Here is a 26,717-nt window from a genome sequence, read left to right on the forward strand (position 1 = left end):
GATGAACTGTTTTGACACTTTTTCTTATTTTCGTCTTGGAAGAGCCATTTTTTTTGAGAATGCATTCAAACCAGTGATGTAAGAGTGCTGACAAAGCATCAGATCTCAGATTCTTATAATTACATTAAAAAAATTACGATTTATGGCTAAAAGCATTGCTAAATAAATGCTTTAAGATCATAATTTTGATCATAAATTTGAAAACCTGCGATTTGATTTTTTGTTTGCAGTCTTATATCACTTATATCACATGGAATCCATGTATGTTTGCAAAAATTGGCTCATTCCAAGACAAAAAATAAAAAAGTTTTGTCAAAACGTTCAATTTGTGTGAGGGCAGCTTTAACTAAAATATGTTCTTAAAAGATATTCACATGAAACTTGGTACACATGTTGCAGGAAACAATGAACATTTGTACAGCAAGTCTCGTAACTCTGGTGGCCATTTCAATAAAGAATTTAATCTCCAATTATCTGGATAAACATCACATATGGCAATACATAAAAAAAAAAATTAGTATATCTCAACTTCATGTTCAATTTTCAATAGCTCAAGATTAATTCAAATAAATATGTAGGAAAATAATGAAACTAGGGAACTGAAATAATTTCGATTTTCAACTAACATTTGTATTGAAACGGTCACCTAGCCTTCATAGTTAATGAGTTATTCCCCTTGTTAGAGGGAATAGAAAAACAGACCAGCATTGGCATTCCATTGCACTCTTGTTCCACGTTAGAAGTATATGTGCAAAGGGCTGCAAGGAATACTAATGTCCAGGGGCTGTATTTACTAATATCTTGAGTCTGAGTTTCAGACTATGCGGCTCAAAAAACTGAATTATAATTGGTCTCAAAGTATCTATTACGGACCTACATGTATAAACCATTGATTGGCAACTCTCATCTGTGTTATTTGCTCAAACTCACGCGTGCAGTACGATTTCATTACGAGATCTTACCGTGTGGTCGTTTTCGAGACATCCGACATCGGCCAAATATATAGGAAAACATTAATTAAAACTAAATATAAATTTAATCAGGAACATATTAGGTCCTGATTAATACTTTGATAATTAGAGAAAATATAATAACGACAAACTACAACTATATTACATGCGACATGTTGATCGGTGTTAAAAATAATTATCAGCAGAGTTGGCGGAAATAACCGAAGATCGCCATTAATCACCGATCGGAGATTCGGTGGAATTTTCCGATATTTGCCGAGTGCATGCTAAGGATTGTGGGTAAATTATTATTTCTTATCATTTCACCGATATCGGGCAGTTGCCAATCCATGGTTTATAGGTCCGTGCTAAAATATACCATTTCTTTACAAACAACATTAATTGTTAGATTGTTGAACAGATTATTTGTAACAGGTACAACAATTTTAGCATCTTTGCGTCTATTATAGCATTTTACTACCAAAGTAGGATTTTGAGTTCTGAGCCTGAGTCACAAATTCAAACTCTGAAGACGTTAATCATTATGAATATGGCCCCAGTTTCTTTTTCAATAATATTCAAAATGCCATAACTGAATAGTAAATTTAAGAAGCATCTTCACGTACAATTGGTTTGAATTATTTTACTAGAATTTCTACCCTTCTTTTAGTAGATATATTACTAACACAATTTGCGAGTGATGATGTCTAACAAGTTCCAGCACAATTTTAAGATTTATTTTAAACTTATGGTTTCACCACTTTGTGTGATTTACTGTGTGTTGTTTTCTTGTTTTGTCCAAACTCTTCCATTTTTCCTGGGTGTTTTGTGTGCTTTCAAAGAAATTATGAAACATCAAATTAACTTAAGATAACATACAGTCGAACCCTGTTGGCTCCAACTTAATGTAAAGGACTGATTTTTTATACAGAATGTAAGAATTCCGACTTGGGATAAAAAAAATCGAGGTTCAAGGTATTTTTGCCGGTCCCTGAGAGTTCCAGCCAACAGGTTTTTGACTGATCATAGATTAAACTTACTCCATTAGAAATGCTATAGGTATATGTTCTCATGTGCCATACATTTTCTTCATAATTAAATCAATGGGCAAATTGTTAAAAACTTTGTTAAAGTTAACAATGTAATTAATGACATCATTGTTAACTTTTTAACGGGAACTTTTTTCTATGATGTTCTCAAATATTTAAATAAAACAAGTACAGCTGAAACTGTTGTCTATAATCTTGTAAGAAAAACTTTATATCACAAGCATATCCATTAAACATCCAGAGCAATAAAGATTTGAAAGTTAACCACAGTGACTGTGATCTTAACAACATTAATAATTTTGACAAAGTCCTTCACATCGGCCCCACAACAGTGAATCAGTTATTGTTTCTATAGGGGATGGACAAATACAGAGAATCAGGTATTTCCATTCATGCCAGAAACAATGATTTATAATTTTCTTGCATAAAATTTCTCTTTAAAAACTAAAGCTACTACAACAGTTAATTTAAAATTGATGCATTGTTTTTGCGCATAAGCTATCTTCCATGGGAGTGAAAGATTGTTTTTTTCAGCAACAGTACACAAGAACATTCTTCTGTTACATATGTTACATGATTAGCAGAAAATGTCGGCATTATCTAGCCATTCATTTGCCTTTGAAATACATTGAAAACAGTCTTATTATATTCTTATTGGTATAAACTAGTTATTGCCATCTTTTCAGACCCGTCCAAGATCCAGACCCCCGGAAACAGCACATGTGGCACCAATAGCAGAATGACCAGTAGCTCCCAGATAGAAAACAACATACCCAACTATATGGAACAGATGAAGGGGATGTTTGCAATGGCCTACATCTGGGCATTTGGTGGAAATCTACATGATAGGTAGGTGCTTCGTTGTAGTATCATATCTGTCTTTATCCGAACACACAAAACTATGTCGACAGATGAAAGTGATGTTTGCTATAATGGCCTACATTTGGGAATTTGGTGGAAATCTACATGATAGGTAGGTGCTTCGTTGAAGTATCATATCTGTCTTTATCCGAACACACAAAACTATGTCGACAGATGAAAGTGATGTTTGCTATAATGGCCTACATTTGGGAATTTGGTGGAAATCTACATGATAGGTAGGTGCTTCGTTGTAGTATCATATCTGTCTTTATCCGAACACACAAAACTATGTCGACAGATGAAAGTGATGTTTGCTATAATGGCCTACATTTGGGAATTTGGTGGAAATCTACATGATAGGTAGGTGGTTCGTTGTAGTATCATATCTGTCTTTATCCGAACACACAAAACTATGTCGACAGATGAAAGTGATGTTTGCTATAATGGCCTACATTTGGGAATTTAGTGGAAATCTACATGATAGGTAGGTGGTCTTTTGAAGTACCAAAATCTTTCCTTATCAACACACCAAACTATATTGAACAGATGAAAGGAATGAATGATGGGGGTGGGGATTTTTTATGGGTATTTTGTCTAATTCTTAATCTTGTACAATACTTAACTTGACTGAAGCTTTAAAAATACAGCTACTAATCTGCTGTGAACATTGTATCAGCTACCATTTTGTTTCTAGTGCACCTGCTGAAGTATTTTGTAAAACCTGCCACCCTATTGTACTATGGTAGGTAGTAACAAACTAATATTCTAAAAAATGTTTTATCAGATCTGGATCTACCATTGTCTGATAGTGTGTGACTACTGCCTTTATGATAATAACAGTTCATTATGTTATTCCAACTATGTTGTCTAGTGGAATAATATCTGCCTTTCACCTACATGCAGGAGTTCATTGGTTCAAACCACACTTGGGGAATGTCCTCTTGGCCTCTAAAAAAGACACACTACTGATTTCTAGTCAGGAAATACTCTTGAGTGATTCACATTAGAATAAGACTGCAGGCTTTGAAATGAAGCTAAAATAAATGCTATTAACTTAATAAACACCTCCTTTTTCCCTTACAGACACCGGGATAAGTTCTGCAAGTTTGCCCATGACATCCTGTATGGTGCCCGGCACCAGATCCGGATACCCATGTCTGGTAGTGTGTTTGACTTCTGCCTGGACCACAGCACTGGAGGCTTCATCAAGGTGGGTGTAACATAACAGGGTGGACAGACTCTTTTTTAACAAATGGTTAAGAATGGGAAAAATGGAGTTGACTGTATTTATGGCGAATACTATAAAATAATCTCATTTTTTCAGTCTTAAATCTAAAAACTCGGGAATTTTGATAACAAATGGTTTAGAATCGAAAAATAGAGTTCAGTAAATTCATGAAAGATACTGTGGATTGTTCTAATTTTATGTGGTCTTTTTGGTTTTGTTAAAATTCATTAGGTTTTAGATTCATTGCTTACAACATCATGAAGCACTTAAGTATCAAGAACCATGCATTTCAAGATAAGCAAACAAGAACATTTAAATGCTTAAATATTCATTGTTTCCTTTTGTTTACCAATCACAGTGGAGCCAGAAAGGTCAAGAGAAGTCAAAGAACATCGCCCAGGGTTACGTGATGACACCGGAAGTGGAGAAGTACACGTTCCTTGTGGATCTTCTCGTGTCTTCACATCAGCCCGTACTCCTGGCCGGGCAGCCAGGGGTTGGCAAGACTTCACTTATTCATGTGAGTAGTTTGGGAATTATTTTGGATTTAACATTAGTCTAAAATGATTGAAATTGATCTTTTGGTGTCCTAACACCAGCACATACTGCTGGTAGGGAAGCTGAGTGTCAGAAAAAAAGCCTTTATACATGTGTGTAACTTGTGATTCATTTGAAATTGAACTTCATTCGCAGGGTTAGTTTAAACAATATTTAAACAATATTATAACATGGTACATAAAATGCAAGAAAGAAAATCGGCACAATTATATGATGTCCTGGATTGGTAAACAAGCTGTAAGACAGCTTATGTAAATCCACCTTGATAACTTATTTGAATTGGCCAAGTTTGAAACTGTCTGAATTACGTTTGTTGTTAAGCAACATACGATGTTATGAAAAGATATAACTATATATATAAGTCAAGATCAAACTAGATCTTAGGTACATATTTTGTAAATTTAACTTTAAGTTCTATTGCCTGATTTTTAAAATTTGGAAACAAGAAATTCGAAAACCAAAAAACAGAAAGAGAGAAAAAATAAGCAAGAGAAAAAAATGATATGACTGCATGCACAGCTTTTAACTGCACTTAGTGTTTGTTTACTTTTTAAAAGAAGTAGAAATTGATGGCACATTATTATAACGCATACACTGTACCTTTTGGAAAAATAAATGATATCTCACTTATTTTGACCCTCCATTTATTCCAGAACATGGTGCTGCCGAAACAGGTCTCAACAACAATCACAATGTCACCAGGAATGTCATCGGCCATCTTCCAGGAGGCCATGATGGCTCACATCATAGAGTTGAAGAGTAAGGCCCTGAACGTGATCACCTCGGGACAGGCTGCCAACACCAAGGGCGTGCAGAAACATCTCTTCTTCATAGATGATCTGAACACGGCTCCAAAAACGGAAGGTATGCACAAGCTCAATTTCAGGTACAGATTTAACACAACTCTTGGTTAAGTTTAAAAACAAAATGTGATGTGAAATGATAAAATAGATAACATCTCATTACTTTTTTCCATTTATAATCATATATTATACAGGCGAACCCCATTGGCTCAAACTATCAGCGACTGTCAAAAAATACCTTGAGCCTCTGAAAATCCGAGTCAAGTGAGAATGCTAACCTTTAGTTCATAGAAATCTGTCCTTCACATCAAGTTTGAGCTAATGAGGAATTCAAGCCAAGCTAATTTGACCCAACAGGGCTCAAATGTATGTGTATAAAATATATGTGTGACAGAAGGTTTAAGAAAATAAACACAATTTATAAAATTCCTTGGTGTAAGCACTTTGTTGTCGCCACTGTTATTGAATGAAAACAATAACCAGGTTTTGTGATGCACAGAATTAAAAAAGCTGTTTTGGCTACATGATGATAACTACTAAAAATATCCCCTGTAGGCTACCAGCCCCCACTAGAGCTGTTGACCCAGATGTTGTCCCAGGGCGGTGTGTATGACCGACAGAGACAACAGTTTCAGGAGATGAATGAGGCCATCATTCTGGCCGCCTGCACTCAACCTAATTGTCCAGGTAAGTTAAAAATATTAAAGTTCATTTTCCTAAAAAGCCTTTGCTTAGTTAGTGGTGGGTCATCTTTAAAATGGTGGTTGAAAGACCAAGGCTGACAAGATATTGTCATACCCACAAAGTACAAACATAAATTCTGATCTGCCAAACCAAACTAGAACTTCTGAAGTTTGTGATGAAACAATTGACCAGTTTGCTCTTCTTTCAAAGTTTACATGCTCCGACATTCAGTGCATTATCAATGTCTTCCAGCTGTCAGTTCCTTTGACATTCGATGTATAACATTTCCTTAATGTCTTCCAGGTGTTGGTATGGGAGAGTCATGTCATGTGATGTCCAGCAGACTCACACGGCTCTTTATGAACCTGACCCTGTTTTTCCCAAGCGCGGATGGAATCTTGTCCACATTTGGCCGGAACATCCAACACTGGCTGGAAGAATTTCCTACATACTCTGTGGAACACCACTTTGAGTTTGCCAGGGTAAATTTGCAATGGAGTTTTCCTGATCATTTCATGCTGGAAGATTTGTTTTTTTTAAGTTGTGTGAAAAGCTGTGAGTCCTGTGTCAATAAAGATTGTCAGGCTTAAGATCGTAACTTTCTAGTTGTAACTCCATTTTTGTAAGTTGCATTTCAATAAAAATAGACTTCTGCCCGTATTTTCACAGTTTAACCCGAACACTTATAAGCATTGTAAGTTTTATGACTAAGATATCTTATTGAAATGGGGCCAGGCCTGTATTAGTAAAATATCAGGCCCCAATTTCTCGAAACTTCTTAAGTCCCTTATAACAGGATTAAGCTAATCTCACTATTTTTGTTGATCTATAAAATGTGATATATTTACTTCTACAAGAACTTTTAGAAATTATGTCGGAATAATCTGTATGACTATCAGAATAAACCATTTTTCATTTACCAAAATCCATTTTCTGTACGTATTTTGACTAATTGAAATAAGCGACTTAAGCCTGTTAAGCTTGAGGTTTCTAGAAATTGGGGCCAGGTCATTTATTTAAACTTTAACGTAAGTCCTTTTCATTATTTTAAGTATCTTACTTAATATATTTTCATAGAAATCTCTCACTGTACTTACTGCAAGTGCTGTTATATACAATTGAATGACCAGTCACAATCTGCAAGAACGTTATGTTTTGCTTTTCTAGGCACTGACCCTGGGCCTGCTAGAGCTGTACACCAAGGTCAAGGAGAAATTCCGGCCCACACCCGCACATGCCCACTACGTGTTCACACTACACGACATTTCCCGGGTGGTACAGGGCATACTGCTTATGTCTCCGAGATCCAGAACTCGCAAGATGATGAAGATTAGGAAAGAAAGTAAGTAAAATCCATTTCACAGTCATCGAAATTAGTCTTTTGGATAAACTACTGCTTGGCATTTTTAGCTCGACTATTCGAAGAATATGGAGAGCTATACTACTCACCCAAGCGTCGGCGTTGGCGTCACCCCTTGGTTAAGGTTTTGCGTGCAAGCACACATAGGTTAATATCTCAGCAACTACTTGAGGTATTGCATTGAGACTTTATACAATGGTACTCAACCATCCAACCTACTTAATTAACCAAGTTTGATAACTCTACTTTGCATTTAATGCCAATAATAGGCCTTTATTATTTGACTTAGAAATTCTGTATAAGGTTTTGCATGCAAGCACACATAGGTTAATATCTCAGCAAGTAGTTGAGGTATTGCATTGAGACTTGATACAATGGTACTCAACCATTCAACCTACTCAATTAACCAAATTAGATAACTCTAGTTTGCATTTAATGCAAATAATAGGCCTTTATTATTTAACTTAGAAATTCTGGTTAAGGTTTTGCGTGCAAGCACACATAGGTTAATATCCCAGCAAGTAGTTGAGGTATTGCATTGAGACTTGATACAATGATACTCAACCAACCAACCTACTTAATTAACCAGGTTAGATAACTCTACTTTGCATTTAATGCAAATAATAGGCCTTTATTATTCGACTTAGAAAATCTTGTTAAGGTTTTGCGTGCAAGCACACATAGGTTAATATCTCAGCAACTACTTGAGTTTGAGGTATTGCATTGAGACTTTATACAATGGTACTCAACCATCCAACCTAATTAATTAACCAAGTAAGATAATCTACTTTGCATTTAATGCAAATAATTGCCCTTTATTATTCGACTTAGAAATTCTGGTTAAGGTTTTGTGTGCAAGCACACATTATTTTTATATCAAAGCAACTACTTGATGTATTGCATTGAGACTTGATACAATGGTACCCAACCATCCAACCTACTTAATTAACCATGTAGGATAACTCTAGTTTCATTTAATGCAAATAATTGCCCTTTATTATTCGATATAGAAATTCTGGTTAAGGTTTTGCGTGTAAGCACACATAGGTTAATTTCTAAGCAACTACTCGATGTATTGAATTGAGACTTTATAGAATGGTATTCAACCACTCAACGTAATTGAATAACCAAGATATATAACTGTATTTTGCAAATAATTGCCCTTTATTATTAGACTTAAAAAATCTGGTTGAAATTTTGCATGTAACCACATTTATGTTACTATCTCAGCACATCATGAATTGCATTGAAATCTAATCTAACAGTGATCCATGCATGTTTGGCCAAAACTTTTCAATTCTTACACTGAAAAGCTGCAGAATAGTCGAGCGCCCTGTCTCTGTGACAGCTCTTGTTGAACAAGCCCTGCTGTATAAAACCCAGAATTTAAGCACACCTGGAAAGCATTTTACCAGTGCAGTGCTTGCTGGCCTATGATAATTTCAACCACTGATTTTAAGTGTTTTTTCTTCTACCTTTTTGTAAATGGGACCTAGGCCCTAGGAGTTAGGAAATAGCGAAAGAAAGCCTAAAACTGGGAATTAACCACAGTATAGCTTAAACAAAGAAACAAAGCAAAGCTCCATAATAGATCCGTTGTTTGAAGACTTTTAAGAGAAGAAGACTGCATTTAGACATATCTGTACAAGCTGACTTGTTAAGAGTCTAAATGAACATTTTGGGAATGTAAATGGGGCCAAATTTTGAAAAAAAACGACATCTGTAAATGTATAATGTTCTTTAATACTTAAGTATTTTCTAATCGATCAATTCATTGATTGGGAAATTGTAAGCTTTTGTGAAACTGACCTTAGTTAAAGCTTTGCCCATGCTAGGGTCCATGCTGTTTTTTAGTTCCTTTGTAAACAGCAATGTTGTGATTCAATAATTTGTTACTTTGTTTATAAATACATCCAAGAACAATGTTCTTAGAGAAACATTATAAGCTCATTTTACATTTTAATTTGTTTCAATATATATTATACATATGAATGATTTATATATTAAATATGTTATAATCTCAGTTGTTGATACATACATGTGTATTATATAAAATATGTTGAAACAAAGAATGCCTCAATTAACCTTAACACATCACTCCTCAAGCATGAGTTGTCATCTTGTCATTACTAATAAACATGAGCAATTATCTAATTCTACCCATGCAGAACGAGGCAGCCAGACCACATCTCGGGCGACGTCCCTCGACTCCCGAGGTCGGCAGAGTCTGGGCTCCCTCAGTAACTCTGGGGACAAGGAGCCCGCCAGCCCAACACCACCCATGATGAAGGTTATTGCCCAGCTATGGTGCCACGAGTGTACTCGGACATTTGCGGATAGGCTTGTCACTGATGAAGGTAGGTGGCTTGACAGAGTTGAAAGTTTTTTCATAAACCCTTGATTCAAAATAGTTTCTAAACTATCTGTTATGGAGGGCATTGTCCCACTTTGATGCAATGAGTGTTACAGTGTCGCAGACATTTGCTTACATGTTTGTCACTGATGAAGGTATGGTGAATGTTGTGGTTTTAAAGATGTCTAGAAATATTGAGTCAAATAAAACTGGCCTTGATGGTTTTTATACAAATATTGTACCATGACTGAAGGCAGATTTAACTTAAAGGTTCGCTACTGATAAGGTTGAGTATTCAATTATTTTTTCTGTTTATAAGAGCACAATATGATACTGAATATTATTGAGCGCTCATACCAAATAATGATACACAAAAAGCATGATTTTGTGTATAATGTAAATCAGTATTCAGTGTTCAGTTATTCATTGTTGTTTTTTGTCCAACCAGCAGTAGAACAATCTAGTAACTACTTGACTTTGATCTGTCATCTTAGTTTTCACATTTAAAGTGACACTCTTATTCAAAATCAATACATACACATGTATAACAAACAAAATTTCGACTGATAAACCTTTAACAACTTACTAAATAATGAATGTATGGAAAATTTTAGCAACTGATAACAAGATTGTAACCATGAATTTAATAGCAGAAAGCGCAAAAATATTAAATGATTAGTGAATGCTAAAAGATTTACTGTGGTGTGCTATAGTCTCATATGGTAGAAATACTGTGTTTTATGCTCATTTCTTTCAAATTAAACTCGATATCCTTCACAAGAACCATTGTTTTCGACATTTATTCATCCTTTTTGGAATATTAAAACAACTTTATTAATTGTGGTTAATCTTATTTGGGAGTAAGAGTGCATCTTTAAGCATTTTGAGGGCTCACCACAAGACAGATGTAAATCCTTCTATTTTTATATGGAGATACGTTTATTTAGATCTAAGCCCTCGAACAGGGAACTTCTTTTATCAGGTAAAGCTATTGGTATGTATGTATGGTGTTTACATTTGTGTATGTGGCATTTGCCTTTTAACAGGGTCTGTTGCAACAACCGGACTTATCCCTGTTGTTTCCATTGTATTTAAGGTTAATGCAAAGTTATTCATTGAACCCTTGAATATATTTCAGATTCCCAGTGGTTTGGTCGTATATTGGAGGAGATTGTGTTGAAGCAGTTTTGCAGCCCACGAGAAGACCCCAAGGTTGAAATGGCCGCCATATCGGAGGAAACATTCTCACAGTCACAGAGCGTGAGTTGACAATTATCTAATGAGCATTTAGAGGAATATGAAGTTTTAATTGTATTCCATTTCATAGCAGGGGGTAATTTACGCAGTGTTTTAGTGTGACTTCGTATACAAGTTGAAGTTTTCTACATTCACTACCTCTTTGATATTAAAAGATAGTCAATTAAACAAACATGTATGTATATTTTAATGCGATTTATAATTTACATTACATCAAACTCAACCAATGTTATTATTATGAAAAATTTGCATCCATTACATAGTTATTGAAATTCATACACAACAGGCCAGAAGCGCAAGCCATGTATAATTCCAATCAAGAAAGCTGGGTGTAATAACTGTTTTGTAGCATATTTTCATCTAGAATCTGAAATATTCTTGTGTGTTGTAAATATATCCACACTCTACTTTTTGCATGGTAAGAGCTGTGCCTACTGGTTCAGCTTAGATATATAATTAATGATTATTTGAAAACACTCTCCAATATGATAAAATGCTTTATTTGGAAATACTTGTGATAATGATGCCTTTTTTCCCATCCTATACAGGGCCCAGCTAGCCCCAGAGTGACCCCTCCCCCTCCAAAGGCCATGACCCCATCTGACACAGAAGGGGAACAAGAAGAAGGGGACATGGATGAACTAGGGAACACACAACGGACTAGTGAATCAGAGAGCTCCAAGTCAGAAAAGTCCCTCCAGTCACAGAGCTTATCTAGGTAAGAAACATGGTTGTTGAATGATAACCACCCATATACCTCAGTGGTAGAGTGTCTGCTTCACTTGCAGAAGGTCCCAGGTTCAATCTCAGACCGTGTCATACTGAAAGACCTTAGAAATTGGTACCAGTTCCTTACTTGCCTGGCATTGCATTTGAGGGTAGTACTGGGAAATTTGGAGTATTCAGTTTTGATTGAAATCAGGAAAGTTGTCTCCCATGTAATGGTAAGAGTCCAGTAGAACCATGAGGTTTATTTGAAAAAGAGCTATATATCACTTATGGCATATACATATGTACTAGGTTGTGGGCCACACAGCAGGATGAAGCCATAATGCAGAAGATAAGCATTGGTGTACCCTTAAAAACTCTTAGAAAATAACAACAAAATGTTGATAAATGTTACAGCAATTGCTTTATAAGAATACAGAAAAGGGGAAGGGAAGGGGACATGGCTGAATTAAGGGCCACCGCAGGACTAACTATTATAGAACTCCTAAAATCTTAAATTCTTCAGCATATCTTGTTGAAAGTTGAAAGTCTTATTTAAAAAATATATTTAAATATTCAAGAATCCTATCTTTTTCAGGGCATCCCAGTCTACCCAGGGATCGATGAAGAAGGATAGTATCACTGACTCATCTGGTGACACCCAGTCTGGAGGGCTGGACAACACCATGGAAAATGGTAATGGTTTTAACATTATAAATTTGTATGTGGAAAAAATAGTTAAGATCAGCTAAATTTTGTTAGTTTGATTCATATAGTGTTGCCTACATAGCATGGCACGCACAGAGGGATCACTCTGTCTGGCGTTAGCAGCATTACACTTTAGTTTAAGATAAATTTCTTTCAAATTACTTTGTGATTTTTAAACTTGGTATGCACATTGGTCATAATGAAAGTGTATGACCCCAATAGATTTTGGGCTCAATAGGTCAAAGTTCAAGGTCAATGGTGACCTTAAGAATAATAATTTTGGACACTTCTGACCACAGACACATCTGTTTAGTGGATTTCTAGTTGAGAATATGGATTTTAATGTTAAAGCTTTTGTTTATCATTGAACAACTAGCTAACTCTATGACAAAGAGTTTGAAAAGGGTATACTCTTCAACAATAAATTTCAGAATGGGCTGATATGTGAACTGCAATCCAAAATAATACAATCTAAAGGAATAAACAGTAAATGTTAACTGGATCACTAATTTCAGAAGACAGCCCAAGAGAGAATGGCCACACACCAGCAGGAGCAAAGGGCATGGTTTCTGAGACGGAGTATGAAACAGAGGATTCAGAGTCGGATATTGAAACTGAGACAGAAACCGATACGGACACTCTCACTGGAACACCAAGGGGTAAGTGTGGTCTTCTGCTATAAACATAAGTAGTTTTGGAAGGTAAATTCCAGTGAAAAGAAATGACAGCTGTAGTTAGTGTACAGTCTTGTTTTTAATGTCGGACTGATTTTCAATTTGTATTGCAGATTTGACCGGGACAATGGCCACTACAATAGATGACTCAAGCAGGGGCACCTCTAGAACTTCAGGTGAGAAGTCCACCGTTGGTAGAACTAAATATGAAATATTGTACTCATATTGTTCTCATTTTGAGCTTTAAATATAATGGACACAGTTTTGTTTATCAGCTTAATTGCTATACTCAGTTTTTATTCCGTTATTGAGCTTTCATAAATGTACACTGGTTGATTATAAGCTTTAAAGGTAGATATCCCTGTTCTTACAAGAAATTAGGACACTCAGTATCATTGATTAGCTGTTTTCCACCAATCAATGATACACATATTTGAGGCCCTCTAGCAGAGTTGGTTTATTTAAATATCTTTTTAATCCATATACACAGCTTATTGCCAATTAATTTCAAACAAGTTGATCTACAAATATATTTTATTTAAATATCTTTTTAATCCATATACACAGCTTATTGCCAATTAATTTCAAACAAGTTGATCTACAAATATATTTTATTAGGGCATCACCAAGTCTGCGGCAATGATGTTCATGGAACTTGTTTGTCAAAAACTGTATAAACACAGCCCAAACTATGTGTACACTGTTATCATTATACACGGTATGGAAGAAAACTCTATCTCAGGGATATCTGCCTTTAAATATTGTACCATGGTTTGACTTCAATGAAGCCCTTGCTTACATGATATACATGAGCTTTAGATATTGTATTTTGGGTTGTTTCTGAGCTTTATAATATACCCCATTTGGTCAGCCACCATTTCAAAGCTTGTGCGACTCAATATAATCTTTTATTGATATTATTGAAAATAACCAGTACTGGTTAGGGACCCCTTTTCGCCTGGAGAGGGAGTTAGGTAATAACTTGAGAAACACTGAATATTCTAAAATAGTATGACACAATCTATAATGCATGTTTATTTTATAGTATTTACATGCAGAAAATACTCAGAAAAAAAATGCACAGAAATGACGGTGTACTAGACCAATAATTTTCTGAATTCAGAAAATTGCAATTAAAAAAAAAATAATCTTACTGACAACAAAATATTTCATTTTTTTTATTTTCTGATAAAATTGAACATGTTGCTCAGGTTAAATGTGTTTTGGGCTGAAATATTTTCTGTTTGTTTAAAATTTCTGTTTGTTTAAAAAGGCGGTATTTTATCCATAACCCGGCACTGGAATAAATGTGGCACAACCTGGTGCAAGTTCTTATAATAACCTACATGTTCAGCCAATGGTATTGAAGAGAGGCAAACATTAAGTACTATACTTAATCAGAAGAATCTTAAGAATTTCAACTTTCGCGCATGTTTAAAGGTCCGCCTACTGTCAATTATCCAATACACACTCCCTGCGTCAGATTCTGCGTTGACAATGTATCAGCCAATGAGATTGTATTCTAAGTCAGTTAGAAGAACTCATTGGCTGCACTCACTCAGCCCATTCTTAATCATTAAGAATTCTCTTCATGTCATCTAACTATTACTTATCACTGGAAAATTACGCATTTTCAGAAAGAAAATTAGTTTCAATATATTGGAACTTCATTTGAGCGCAAACCATCATTTGTATATAAACAATAATAATGGAATTGATTAACAAGGAGTTAATAGGATTAACGAATAATTTAGGTAAAGGCAAAAAGGTGGTCCCTTTAAACTCGAAGTTCCTACTGAAAAATAGAAATATTCATCTAAAATGTTCATGGATTATGTTTGAAGTGACCTATAATTTTTTTTTTTTTTTAATGTTTTCAATCTTTTAGAGTTTATTCCTCCTGGTAAGGCTATGCATGTTGTTGATGTTTTAACCCCCAGTTGGTGTGCATGGCTGTACCAGAATAATGTGAAATAGAATAACTGTGTTAATTCCCGACTAATTATAGTTATATTTGATGTTTTTTTAAGTTTCAGCATATAATGTATATGAATTGTTCATAAGAAAACAACAATTAAAACTTTTAAATAGAAACTAAAAAGTTAATTTAACCAAAGAATTCACTTGAAAAAAAATGCTTCAAAATTTTGTTAAATGTAGAGCCACATTTTGAATTGAAGGTACATGTGCATCACTTTCTACTTAAGACTATTGTACAGTGGTCAAGATTGTCTTTTGGCTCGGACATTTGCATCAAAAACAGTAGTACCTTTAAATGAATACTCTGGTATAAATGACTTAATTTGGAAACATTTTCAAAAGTGGTCTAAGCCCCTAAACCCTGCCTTGGGCATGAATTCCTCATACCCTAACAGACACTCAGCTATTTTTCAGGATTGAGAATTATCATTTGTTAGAACCCCCTACAAATATGTAGATAGTGTTACTTACATACCTTTATAGTTCCCCTAATTTTACCCGTTTCAAACTGCTAACAATTGCATGATTCGTTGTAGCCACAATGACAACATCGAAAACAACGAGTACATCATACAAGTGTAAGTTATACGCACAACAGTGGCATAAGGGTGTAAACTGTCGCCATTTTCATGCTCGTTGATGTAGGGGTGGTTTTTGGGGTCAGCTTAGATGTAGAGCTAAATTGTTGCTTGCTTAGATTACGCCCTGATATTTGAATGTTGCTTAGCAATTTTGTGGAATTGTGCTTAAAGCCAGAATGTTTGTATATAAATTTATATCAGAAAACATATTGTCCAAAGTATGGTGGATTTATTAATTTTAAGTTAATGCATACATAGATTATTTATGAACTACATGACTTTTGGTATGAGTTCTTGCTTGCCTGAGATAGTTGTAGCTTGCGTTGGTCTCTGTGATTGATTTGTTAACAGAGTTTTAGTGTAAAAACTAATATTTACAGAATGCAAATTGTTAGTAATATTATAATTCTTTTTTGAATACAGTACTTGGCATTTTGTGTTATGATTTTGGAACCCTCCTACCAACGATATGGGATTGTATTGTAGGATCACTTTTTTAATCAGTATCCCTGAGTAGTTATGATTTATTTTGTGACACTTATTCTAAAAATGATGATGTGACTAAGGATTTTTTTTATTTGAAATTGCAAGTAAAACTTTTTTTGTAATAATTATAAATGTCATAAAAACAAGCGATGAATCATGGTCATATGATATTTTGTTGTATATTTTTGAAAAGATGACCCAAGTTTGTTTTACTCACAATCTTAAAGCTCATTTCTCATATATGTACTTTCTAGTGATGTTATTGGGTCTGTTTGTTTGCATTAAAGGAGACTGTCCTTACTCATGTCATTAAAATCATATCGTGATGTTCACTTCATTTCATTACATTATGTTTTTTCATCAACATGTCCTACTGCACATACAGTTTAGTACCATAGATTTGTCACAGAGTGCAGATGCTTAGCGACTCTCAGCCTCATAGAAGACACAAATTATCCATAAAAAATAAATTATTTATGGCATATACACTCTCTACATTATACAAAACACCACGATGGACTAGTCACCCCTTTCGTATATCATGTATAACTGTGTATCGCAGATTCATGGCAGCATACAGACCATACATGTGGTGATATGTATAGTGTTTTTATCACAGAATACAGTCGAAACTCGATGGCTCGATATTCTAGGGACCGGCCAAAGTACTTTGAGCCTCGAGAATATCGAGCCAAGCGGGATTGCTTACAGAATGTTATTTTTTTCATTTGTTACATAAAGTCTTATTTACCTCGTTTGTTATTGGCTACGCTATCTCCCTAAATTTCGTAATATGACTTATTCGATTATTAGAAAATATCATTTTATTTTATAATTTATAAAAATACATTTATGCGAAAACAAGCAATTGTAAACAGTGGGTAACACAAATATAGCTTAAAAGTTATATCAAAATGCATAGGAATTTAGGGATGGATAACAATTAGAGACATAACTTATAGTGATGGCATGTTTATTCAAACTGTTAAACCATTTAAATTCGATAATAATTATAATATCAGTCAAGCAATTTTAATCGATTAGCGCCTTGTGCTAAATGAAGCCGATCAAACAAATCAAGGCGTGAGATTCTTAACTGAACCCGCGAAAATGACATTGACCCAAGCAACCAAATCAAAGTGTGAAATTCTTGTTTGGGACCGCGAAAACGACTTCGAGGGTGGAGAAATATCGACCCTCAAGATATCGAGCCATCCGATCGAAATTTATATGAACAAAGAGTAAATAAAAATCGGTCCTTTTAATTTGGTTCGAGCCAACGAGGATATTGAGCCATGAAATATCGAGCCAACGAGTTTCGACTGTACACTATTTTCTTCCAAATGCATTCATATATGGCCTATAGACTACCTGCATCATAGAATATGCTAATATCCACCAGCGGCACCTTCCATTTGTCATGTATAACTGTGTAACACAGATTCATCGCAGAGTACAGAGACAAGTGATTCTGACCAGGCAAACGTACGTCACAAACGGAAAACTAAGTTTGCTGATGGTAACTACATGCACAGAGTGATACATGTATCATGGGTGTCAGTGGTTTTTTTTGTATACGAGCAAATGTGTATCCCATGTATTACTACATGTAATTTAAGGTCATATATATGTATGTATGTCGGACATATGTAGCTATATCAAGAAATTATAATTAATTATGTTGAAATACTTCGGTTGTTGGTATTGCATGGGAAGGTTATATAAACTCCTGGCCCAGAAGTGTGATGCAGGTTGCTTAAGCACAGCGCTTTATGATAGTATCACGTACATAGGAACCCACCTATGCTAGCAATGACCTGATTTTCAAAAGGCACTTATGGTTAAAAATAGAATAAGTCAACCAATAGAAAAATGACAGAAAGGTTATGTCAGAAAGTCAATGTCTTTCATACAGTTTTAGATGCAGATTCTTTTTGCAAATCTGAATGAAAATAGTATTTTATGCCTGTGAGACAGCCAACTTTTAGACACGGTCCTTTAAATCCAGATCAAGCCAATGAGGAATTTGACTCAAGTGAGTTTGAGCCAAGGAGGTTCGACTGTACTATGTGATTTCTGAAAAAACAGCTCTTGTAATGTACATTTGCTTTGGATTGGGTCTTAGAGTAATGGGCTCAGTATTCATAAAAGATTTTCATTTTTCTAACTTAAGACACTTTCCTAATTTAAGTATCTTACTGATGATATGATAATGGTAACATAATAATTTCTGAAATACTTTATATTCATTGACTAAATTGAAAATAGATCCTTTTTTTATACTTTGGTTTAATTTGACTTTGAACTGGTTTGAAAATTGACTTAAAGTAGGACATGACTTAAGTTTTGTATGATTTGATCAACGAACCCCAGAAATGGATGTGTTTGATGTGTTTGATGACACTGTTTTGCACTGCATTTTCTGTTTGCATTTACATTGTTGTTGCAATGACTTTAATCTCCTATAGAAAAGAAGGAAGTATATTTTTTAATAACATTTCACATGTCATCATGAGCACCTCTGACTCTTTCTTCTACCAATGTATGTAAGATATTGTAGGTATATGGCACTTGAAAAGAAAACCTGTTGAAGACTGAATCAATTTTTTTAACAAAAAGCTATTTCATACAGTTTTATAGAATGATTTAGAAGTAATCCTGTTTTTAAAATTACAATTTAAATGTTTATAAGAATTAGTTTGAGAACCAGTTACCCATTAATTTTGAATATTTGTATTTTAGATTTCATGTTTATTTTCATCATTCTTTTCCATTTGTCAATGATAAAAAGTCGAGGAATTGTGATAGCCTTTGGTTGTTACAAGACACTGTCGTTCAAAATATTTATGGTAACCTTGGCCATACCTCCAAAATGGTTGCAAGTATTCCCATGAAACTTAGTACACATGTTGCCTAAGCCAATATACATGAGTGTAGCAAGGCCCATAACTCTGGCTTAATTAATTCTTGAGTTATATCCCCTTTTTGGCTGAAGATATGAGTGTTGATGTTTACTTAGCATGCCTTTTTTTGCGATTGTATAACTGAAAAAGAGTTCAAAAGAAAGTAGTATGTTGGGTTTTTTTCATTTCATATAGAGTTTTGTTTGGAATTTAGAGTGATCAATACAGAATTTACTGTAACAGCAACACTGTTAAAACTTAACGTTTTTCCCTACGATAAATAAAACAAACCCTCCTGTGTATTGCAGACTACACAAAGAGCACACCTCGCTTCAAGAAGCAGTTTACCCAGCGGGGCAGCATCTCCTCGCGGCATGTGCACTTCAAGCCCGGGCTTATGACAGACAAGGAACATATTGCATACTTTGGCCCGCTTATAAAACTCGAGGAGGTAAGAACTGATGTGAATGGTGCTTTTAAGCACATATACTCAATCCTCTTAAGCTGCTTTTTAGTTGGCAAATAGATATCCATGATGGTCACAAGGTATAAGTGATTCAGTATGTATATTGAGTATCCTTACATATCTTTTTTTTCACCCATATTAAAAACTTTCTACAAACTGATTTCATGATTATTAATTTTTTATGTGTCATTATTTGAATTTTCATAGAAATTAATTCCTGATCATATGCATGTTTTTTTCAGATAAAAAGTTCTTCTGACTCCCTTACAGATTTTCTCTTCAGCAAGTTCTTCATGACCACCCATACCGAGACACTTAGCATGTCTATTGAGAAAGGTAGTTGATGTATTAATGCTTTCTCTGTCTAGGACATGATTTAGAAATATCTTCCAAATTCCATAACAATCATTCTCATCAATGACATTGCTTGTTTCAAGTGTAATTCAACTATTACATATTTTCTTTTTTGTTATTTTGCCCTATTCATAAAATCAAAGCACTTGAAGTGACTCTAAGGATGGGGTATTAAAGTCCACCCTTAAAACAATGATTTGTTGTAAAACAAGACACTTACTTTCAAGTTATTTTTTGTAGTAACAATTGGAGTAACATGTATATTGCTTTCTTTTCACCTTTTTAGTTTTACATTTTTCATCGTGATTGTTGGTGTTGTGCAAATAGCTTTAATCTGGTCCATAACTCTGGCTGATTTTTAAAAAAAATATTCCCCTTGTTTGTCATAAAAAACCCAAAAGAGAGGAGATTCGGTGTTTGCTTTGCAGTGCTCTAATTTTTTCAATTTTCATGAATATTATTTAGTGTTTTCAATATACAAGTCATTCATTAATTTGCAATTTAGTCCAGATGGGCTACACATATACCACAAAAGAGGTTTTGGCAGAGGCTCTGCAGATTTACCTCACTGTTTAGGATCTTGAATTCTCACAGAGGCTGGTTCTATGATATAAATGTGTTGTTTTCTCTGTCTACAGGCTACACAGATACCACAGAAGACGTTTTAGCTGAGGCCCTCCAGACCTGCCTCAATGTTTACAATCTGGGAACCTCACAAAGGCTGGAGCTGGTCTTCTTCAAACAGGCCATTCAGCATGCTGCAAGGCTTAGTAGAGTTATGGTTAGTGAAGTTGACTGGTTCTCTTAGAAGAGTTATGGTTAGTAAAGTTGACTGGTTCTATTAGCAGAGTTATGGTTAGTAAAGTTGACTGGTTCTCTTAGCAGAGTTATGGTTAGTAAAGTTGACTGGTTCTCTTAGCAGTGTTACATGTATGGTTAGTAAAGTTGACTGGTTCTCTTAGCAGTGTTATGGTTAGTAAAGTTGACTGGTTCTCTTAGAAGAGGTCTAGCTTGAATATACAATAGATGTTTAATAAAAGTAAATGTACTTTGAGTGGATAAACATGAAGATATCCGACACATATATAATTATGTCAATTTTTAAATGCTTGGTACTCCATATTCATTTTGAATCATTTGAAAAAAAAACCCACTTGTGAAGAAAAAGAGTATGATACAAGGAACAAGAGGCTTTGGAATTGAAAGATTGCAAAATATGTCATTTACATATGATTTAGTAGCAATAAAGAACAATTGAACAAAGTGTTATAATTTTATGTATGATGTACTGTCGGAACATTTAATTTGCATACTGGTAATCAAGCAATTACCTTTCAAATGATACCCAAATTGGTGATCGGTCACCATGCATCAAAATTGAACATTATTCATGTTAATGGAGCTATCAAAAGCTTGTATGTGGGTCTGATTCCTTAATATCATCATGTTTCAATGACTGATCGTTCTTGATATACTTTTGCAAACACATGAGCATTTTTTTCAAAATAATAATAACAATTGAAACCTTTGTTTGTCAGGCCCTGCAAGGGGGTCACGCCCTGCTCCTGGGAACCTCATATTCCACTGGCAGAGCAACTCTTGTGAGACTGGCCTCATACATAGCCCATTGCAAGGTAAAATATTGTTATTCTGGTTTCTTTGCAACAAAACTGTTGCAACAACTGCTTCATGTATTTTTATTTTTTTTTGCACAAAAATTGCGTATTTTTCCATAAGTAAATTTTACCATAATTTTACACAGTCAACAGGAAGCAAATTGAAACTAGAAATAAGTTCCATAAGACTTAGTAATGTTTACATGATGAGTACATCTCGAATTAATCAACGCTAACTAGGAAAGTCTTTTGAGATAATATTAAGTTAATCATTTTGTGTATAGTGAATCATTCCATTTTGACATTCTGTATACATAGGGTGGTCTCCTAGGTTACTGTTGCCTTAGAAACTGTATTGGAGTAAGTGTTCCACACTGTAATTACGTTTTGGATGCACAGCATTTAAACATTATCTCTTTTCATGAATTAAAATATATTCAACTCATATATCTCAATGGTATTTTTATATCTCAACTGTGAAGTAAATCATTTTGAACAAATTGTTTTTTTGTGGTCTATAGTACCAATCTTATAATAATATAACCATTATTATAACATAAAATAATATGTGAATTTTGATTGTTGGAGGAAGAATTTTTGTAATAAAACAACAGCAATTTTGTTATTCACTCCAAACATTACTTTTATTTTCCTGAAGCCTTTTAAGCCCATAAATAAGTATTAAAAGTAGACAACAAATGATAAAAAAGTGTGGATAAAGCACAGTTTTAAGAGGTTAAAGGGTACACGCTTTGTGTTTTGCACTCCAGATCGGTCGACATAGAAAACTGCGCAATATGGTAGGTTTGTGGTTCATGACTGCCTTGTGCAAACTGTGTATAACATTTAATCATTTGTGCTCTCTTTGTGGTTTCAGGCGTGTGATTTTATGAAAAAATATATCTCTGCTTTATTTTTGTTTTTTTTCAAGCTCACCTGAGCATGACATGCTCATGGTCAGCTATTGTGATCACTTTTTGTCCGTTGACCATCATGCAATGTCAACTTTTGGTTTTGGCAACACAGCACCTCCTAAACCACTATGACCAACGGAATTTCACTGGAATGTTTCTTGGATGGTCCCTTTTCAGATTCCTTCAATTAAAATGATTCAATGCAGAACTGTGGTTGCCATGGTGACCAAAAGGAAAATGACTTAAAATCTTCTTCTCAGAAGTAATTTTAGCTACTATTTTGCAAATGACTATCAATTCTGTCCTTGTTTGATCTTGAGCTGACGTCCTGTTCACCTTCTTTCTAAGTTTTAATGGTAAAGCATTGAAATTAAACCAATGGCCAAGGTCCAAAGACAATATTATTTCTGCAAAACTTAAAACCTACTTTCTCCTTTTTAAAAGCCACAAGAATAAACAGAAATGACATTTAGTTTCACTAAATGTTACAGGAGAATTTGAAGTTTCTTCGACTATTTGAAAGTATTATCTTTTACTCAGGTGAGCAATTAAGGACCGAATCATGGGCCTCTTGTATTATTTATCTTTAAGGTTTTGATTTCATCTTTGAAATATTGATATTTTAAGTCTATAGGACAAAACATACCTTTGCTTTTTATTTATTTTATTTAATCTAAACTTTATCTTCTACCATTTTGATATTAGACATCTTTAGAGTATCTCTAAACTTGGTAATTTTCTAAAACAACTTGGCATACACATTCAAAGTATGTCCAATGCTTCAAGTTTCCTATTTTTATCTTGACTAACATTTGATATGACCTTAGTTAACTTTTTTAGATTTGGTGATATATAATGTTGACTTGCTTAGGCTAGAGTAAATGCTAATATATAATCATTGCTTTTGCATTTTATGTCTCTTTAACTTTTTCATAAATGTATTGTTGGTTTCAGTTTAAAAGTCATGGGACAGTTGATGAAGTTTTTTTACAAACTATGTTATAACCCTTGCTTGAACACTTTGAAGGTTTTTCTGCCTTAGAAACAGGAAAACAGTACTTTTATCCCCATTCTTATTTTGGAAGGCAGAAAAGAATCAAAATGTCACAAATGGGGGTATTTCTCAAATTCAGTGATAGAAAACCCCATAAAAAACATTACAAAGTGGGATTTTATTCCCATTCAGTGATAGCATTTGTATTTATTTTGTTAGTTGAAACCTTTGACCCATCCCTCCCTTTCATAATGGGCTATTCACCATGAGGAATGATTACATAGCTATTAGACTGTTTTTCTCTCCCCTCCCCTAGCTGTACGAGCCTAAACCCCAGACGGACACATCCAAGAATCTGCGGATCGTGCGTGAGCACATAAAGCGAGCGTGTCAGCACACAGGAATCCTGGGAAAACCAACAGTGCTCCTTGTGCACGAGGACCTCGGGTTTGACTGTCTACAGGATGTCGCAGCTGTTATGGCTGAAGGTGGGTCGGGAGATGAGTTCATAAAGCTTCTTAGTGAACATTTAGTGTAAATCAGTCAATTTTTCAAATTAGTGAAAAGTAATCATTTTTTTTAACAGCAAATATTTTAATTAACCTCTATAATTTATCCCAAATGTATTCTCATGCCATTATCATTCAGTTATTTTTCGTGTTGTTTTTCCTTTATATTTTTTGTATAAAAATGTTGATAGTTTTCATTAAAATTACGGTAGTAAAAAAGTATTTTTTCACTGAGTTGAAAATCTTTACTATGGTCCTTGATAGATATGGCCCCTGTCTTTTGTTTGAATATTTTCCACAAAAAGGGAAATACCCTGTTGTTACAAGGAATAGGAACAGCCGTTTTTTTCTGACTGTTTTATGGTTCCAGTCTCATGGATCATTGTTGCTGCACACTTTGTGAGGCCCTGCTAATATCTGTATGTAGATAAGCTTGTTTAAAAGTCATATGCAATAAGCAGTGTTCAGTGATTAATGATAAGATCTCTGGATGAGTCACCTATGAGGGCCTCAAATATTTGTATCAGTGAGGTTTGAAACACAGCTTACCCATGAGAGAGACTGTCTGAATTCAGTGTAATTAATCACAGCGAAAATTTACTTTAAATAACAATGTAAAACTTAATTAATTTCACAGGTACAAGTCCTGGTCTGTATACTGAGCAAGAGATGCAGGAGATTGTGAGTCAGATGATGCCCGGTGGCGTGCAGACCAAGAGGATTGACAAGATAGAGCAAGCCTTTGAAAGGTTCCTTAAGAGAATCAAGCAACACCTACATGTGGTCGTCTGTCTAAGCTACAGAGGTGAGTAGGACAGTGTATATAACTATAGTTGTTGAGTAGCGCATTAGGAAATAGAAGTTAGAGCAGACCTTTTGGAGAGAATCAAGCAACACTTTCATGTGGTTGTCTGTTTCAGCTACAGGGTAGGACGGTGTGTATAACTATAATTCTTGTGTAGGGCATTAGGAAAAGAAGATAGAGTAGACCTTTTAGAGATCTGTTAAAAGAGAATCAAGCAACACGTTCATGTGGTTGTCCGTCTGAGCTACAGGGGTGATTAGCACAGTATTTATAACTATAGTCATTGAGTAGAGCATTAATGAAATACAAGACAGATCAGACCTTTTAGAGTTTTGACCATGGACCTAAAATATTATGCTACACCATCGGCGCTGTCATTCTATTTTATTCATAAAAAAACTTTGATGTCATCAAATGTCTGTCAAAGCATCGGCACTGCCATTCTATTCCAGTCACAGCAGTATTTTCTAAAAGCACATGATTCAATTTCATGATCTATCTTTACAGGGAACAGCTTCAGCTCCAATTTCAAGAGCCTACACAAAGTGATGAGTAGATTCCCCAACCTGCTTAAGTACTCCTGCTGTGTAGACCATTACCAGCCTTGGCCGTATGATGCTTACGTCAAGATTGCTAAAGTCTGGCTGCAAGATGAGAGATCAAGGGTAAGTGTGGGAAATTTTCAATATTAAGTTAGCAATGGCAAGCATGCTAGGTTCTTGTGCTAAGGTGACCATTGACAACCCTGGCAGTATGGTGCTTATGTCAAGATTGCCTAAGTCTGGCTGCAAGATAAAAGATATAAGGTAAAAGAGGGAAATGTTCAATCTTTTGTAAGCCATGGCAAGAATACTGGGTGCTTGTGCTAAGTTGATCATTGCCAACCCCGGCTGTATAATGCCGGCGACAAATTTGGAAGATGTAGCTACATGATGAGAGATGTAGGGTCAGTGTTGGAAATATTTTATCTGTGATTTGCCATGGCAAACATGTTGAGGTAGTGGTTCTGTGTTGACCATGACCAACCCTCTCCGTTTATGCCTTTGTCAAAATTGCCAAGGTCTGGCACCGGTATAAGATATCTAGGGTAAGTTTAAGTTATTTTACTCTTGTGGTTGGCAAAGTTGGCCCTAAACAGTACCAAAAACAACCAATGCAAATCCTTTATTAAAGGTACATGTGGACTGGCACTCCAGTAAGAAAGAAGACCAGGTAGACATGACGTCTAGAGCCATGGCTTATGTCCATATGTCAGCCAAGGTGGCCCTGGAGAGGCAATACTGCCACCAGAGGGAGCCTCTGAGATTCTTCTCGCCTCTAACCTTCATGGAGTTTGTGCACATCTTCAGGATCATCTGTGCCTATATTGTGAAGAGGGAAACAGTGAGTGAATATCATTCATATCCATATATCTAGAAGGTTTTAATTCGCTTAAACGTGTATTTAACTAAACGTTTTAATGTTTTTTAAATGTGAACTTATACAGAAACAGCATACAAACTTGAATTTCATAAGATAGCAGGTGGATTGACTTGCCATTTGTTTAGAATATAGCAAGAGGAAAAATGGTGATTGTTCAATTATTATAAATGTTTTCTTGCAAAGTCTTATTGTTATGAACAAGAAAATATCTCCATTCCTCTACAGGGTAATATTTACAAGCATGAGCAAGCCCTTGGCAAGGTGAATGAGGCGTTTGGAAGCATTGATGATTTCCGACGTGAGGTGTCAAACCTGAGTCCTCAACACAAGGCTGCTACAGAGGAGATTAAAGGCTTGGTGGAGCAGGTGGAGGCTCAGAAACAGGACTATATTGTGGTGGGTAACACTAGTATAACAGGTCGAGGGGTGAAAGCAAAAATGTTCTATCTTCTTTATTTAATGTCACTTAGAACCCTTTCCCATTCAACCCTCGA

The 26,717-nt window shown here is 35.0% G+C and overlaps 1 protein-coding gene across 19 annotated transcripts in view; it reads left to right on the top strand.

Annotated features, from left to right (window-relative positions):
- Positions 1–26,717, top strand: part of LOC128230308 (dynein heavy chain domain-containing protein 1-like) — a 125,523-nt gene that overhangs the window by 60,485 nt on the left and 38,321 nt on the right. For 11 of the 19 annotated variants that reach the window (XM_052942490.1, XM_052942482.1, XM_052942555.1 and 8 more), the window contains 26 exons: positions 2,686–2,848; positions 3,944–4,070; positions 4,447–4,608; positions 5,300–5,510; positions 6,005–6,136; positions 6,437–6,615; positions 7,301–7,475; positions 9,662–9,850; positions 10,985–11,106; positions 11,652–11,821; positions 12,410–12,507; positions 13,035–13,178; positions 13,307–13,369; positions 15,082–15,096; positions 15,710–15,751; positions 17,682–17,759; positions 19,452–19,594; positions 19,852–19,945; positions 20,602–20,744; positions 21,502–21,597; positions 21,898–21,939; positions 23,804–23,975; positions 24,634–24,801; positions 25,309–25,466; positions 25,975–26,184; positions 26,449–26,619. In XM_052942490.1, coding sequence (XP_052798450.1) covers positions 2,686–2,848; positions 3,944–4,070; positions 4,447–4,608; positions 5,300–5,510; positions 6,005–6,136; positions 6,437–6,615; positions 7,301–7,475; positions 9,662–9,850; positions 10,985–11,106; positions 11,652–11,821; positions 12,410–12,507; positions 13,035–13,178; positions 13,307–13,369; positions 15,082–15,096; positions 15,710–15,751; positions 17,682–17,759; positions 19,452–19,594; positions 19,852–19,945; positions 20,602–20,744; positions 21,502–21,597; positions 21,898–21,939; positions 23,804–23,975; positions 24,634–24,801; positions 25,309–25,466; positions 25,975–26,184; positions 26,449–26,619 — 3,467 coding nt within the window. Of the gene's footprint in view, positions 1–2,685; positions 2,849–3,943; positions 4,071–4,446; positions 4,609–5,299; positions 5,511–6,004; positions 6,137–6,436; positions 6,616–7,300; positions 7,476–9,661; positions 9,851–10,984; positions 11,107–11,651; positions 11,822–12,409; positions 12,508–13,034; positions 13,179–13,306; positions 13,370–15,081; positions 15,097–15,709; positions 15,752–17,681; positions 17,760–19,451; positions 19,595–19,851; positions 19,946–20,601; positions 20,745–21,501; positions 21,598–21,897; positions 21,940–22,349; positions 22,380–23,803; positions 23,976–24,633; positions 24,802–25,308; positions 25,467–25,974; positions 26,185–26,448; positions 26,620–26,717 lie in introns of all 19 variants that reach the window. The other 8 variants (XM_052942609.1, XM_052942627.1, XM_052942498.1 and 5 more) reach the window with 7 other exon arrangements.

The sequence above is a fragment of the Mya arenaria genome, chromosome 1 (genome assembly GCF_026914265.1).
Source record: "Mya arenaria isolate MELC-2E11 chromosome 1, ASM2691426v1".
Classification (NCBI taxonomy): domain Eukaryota; kingdom Metazoa; phylum Mollusca; class Bivalvia; order Myida; family Myidae; genus Mya; species Mya arenaria.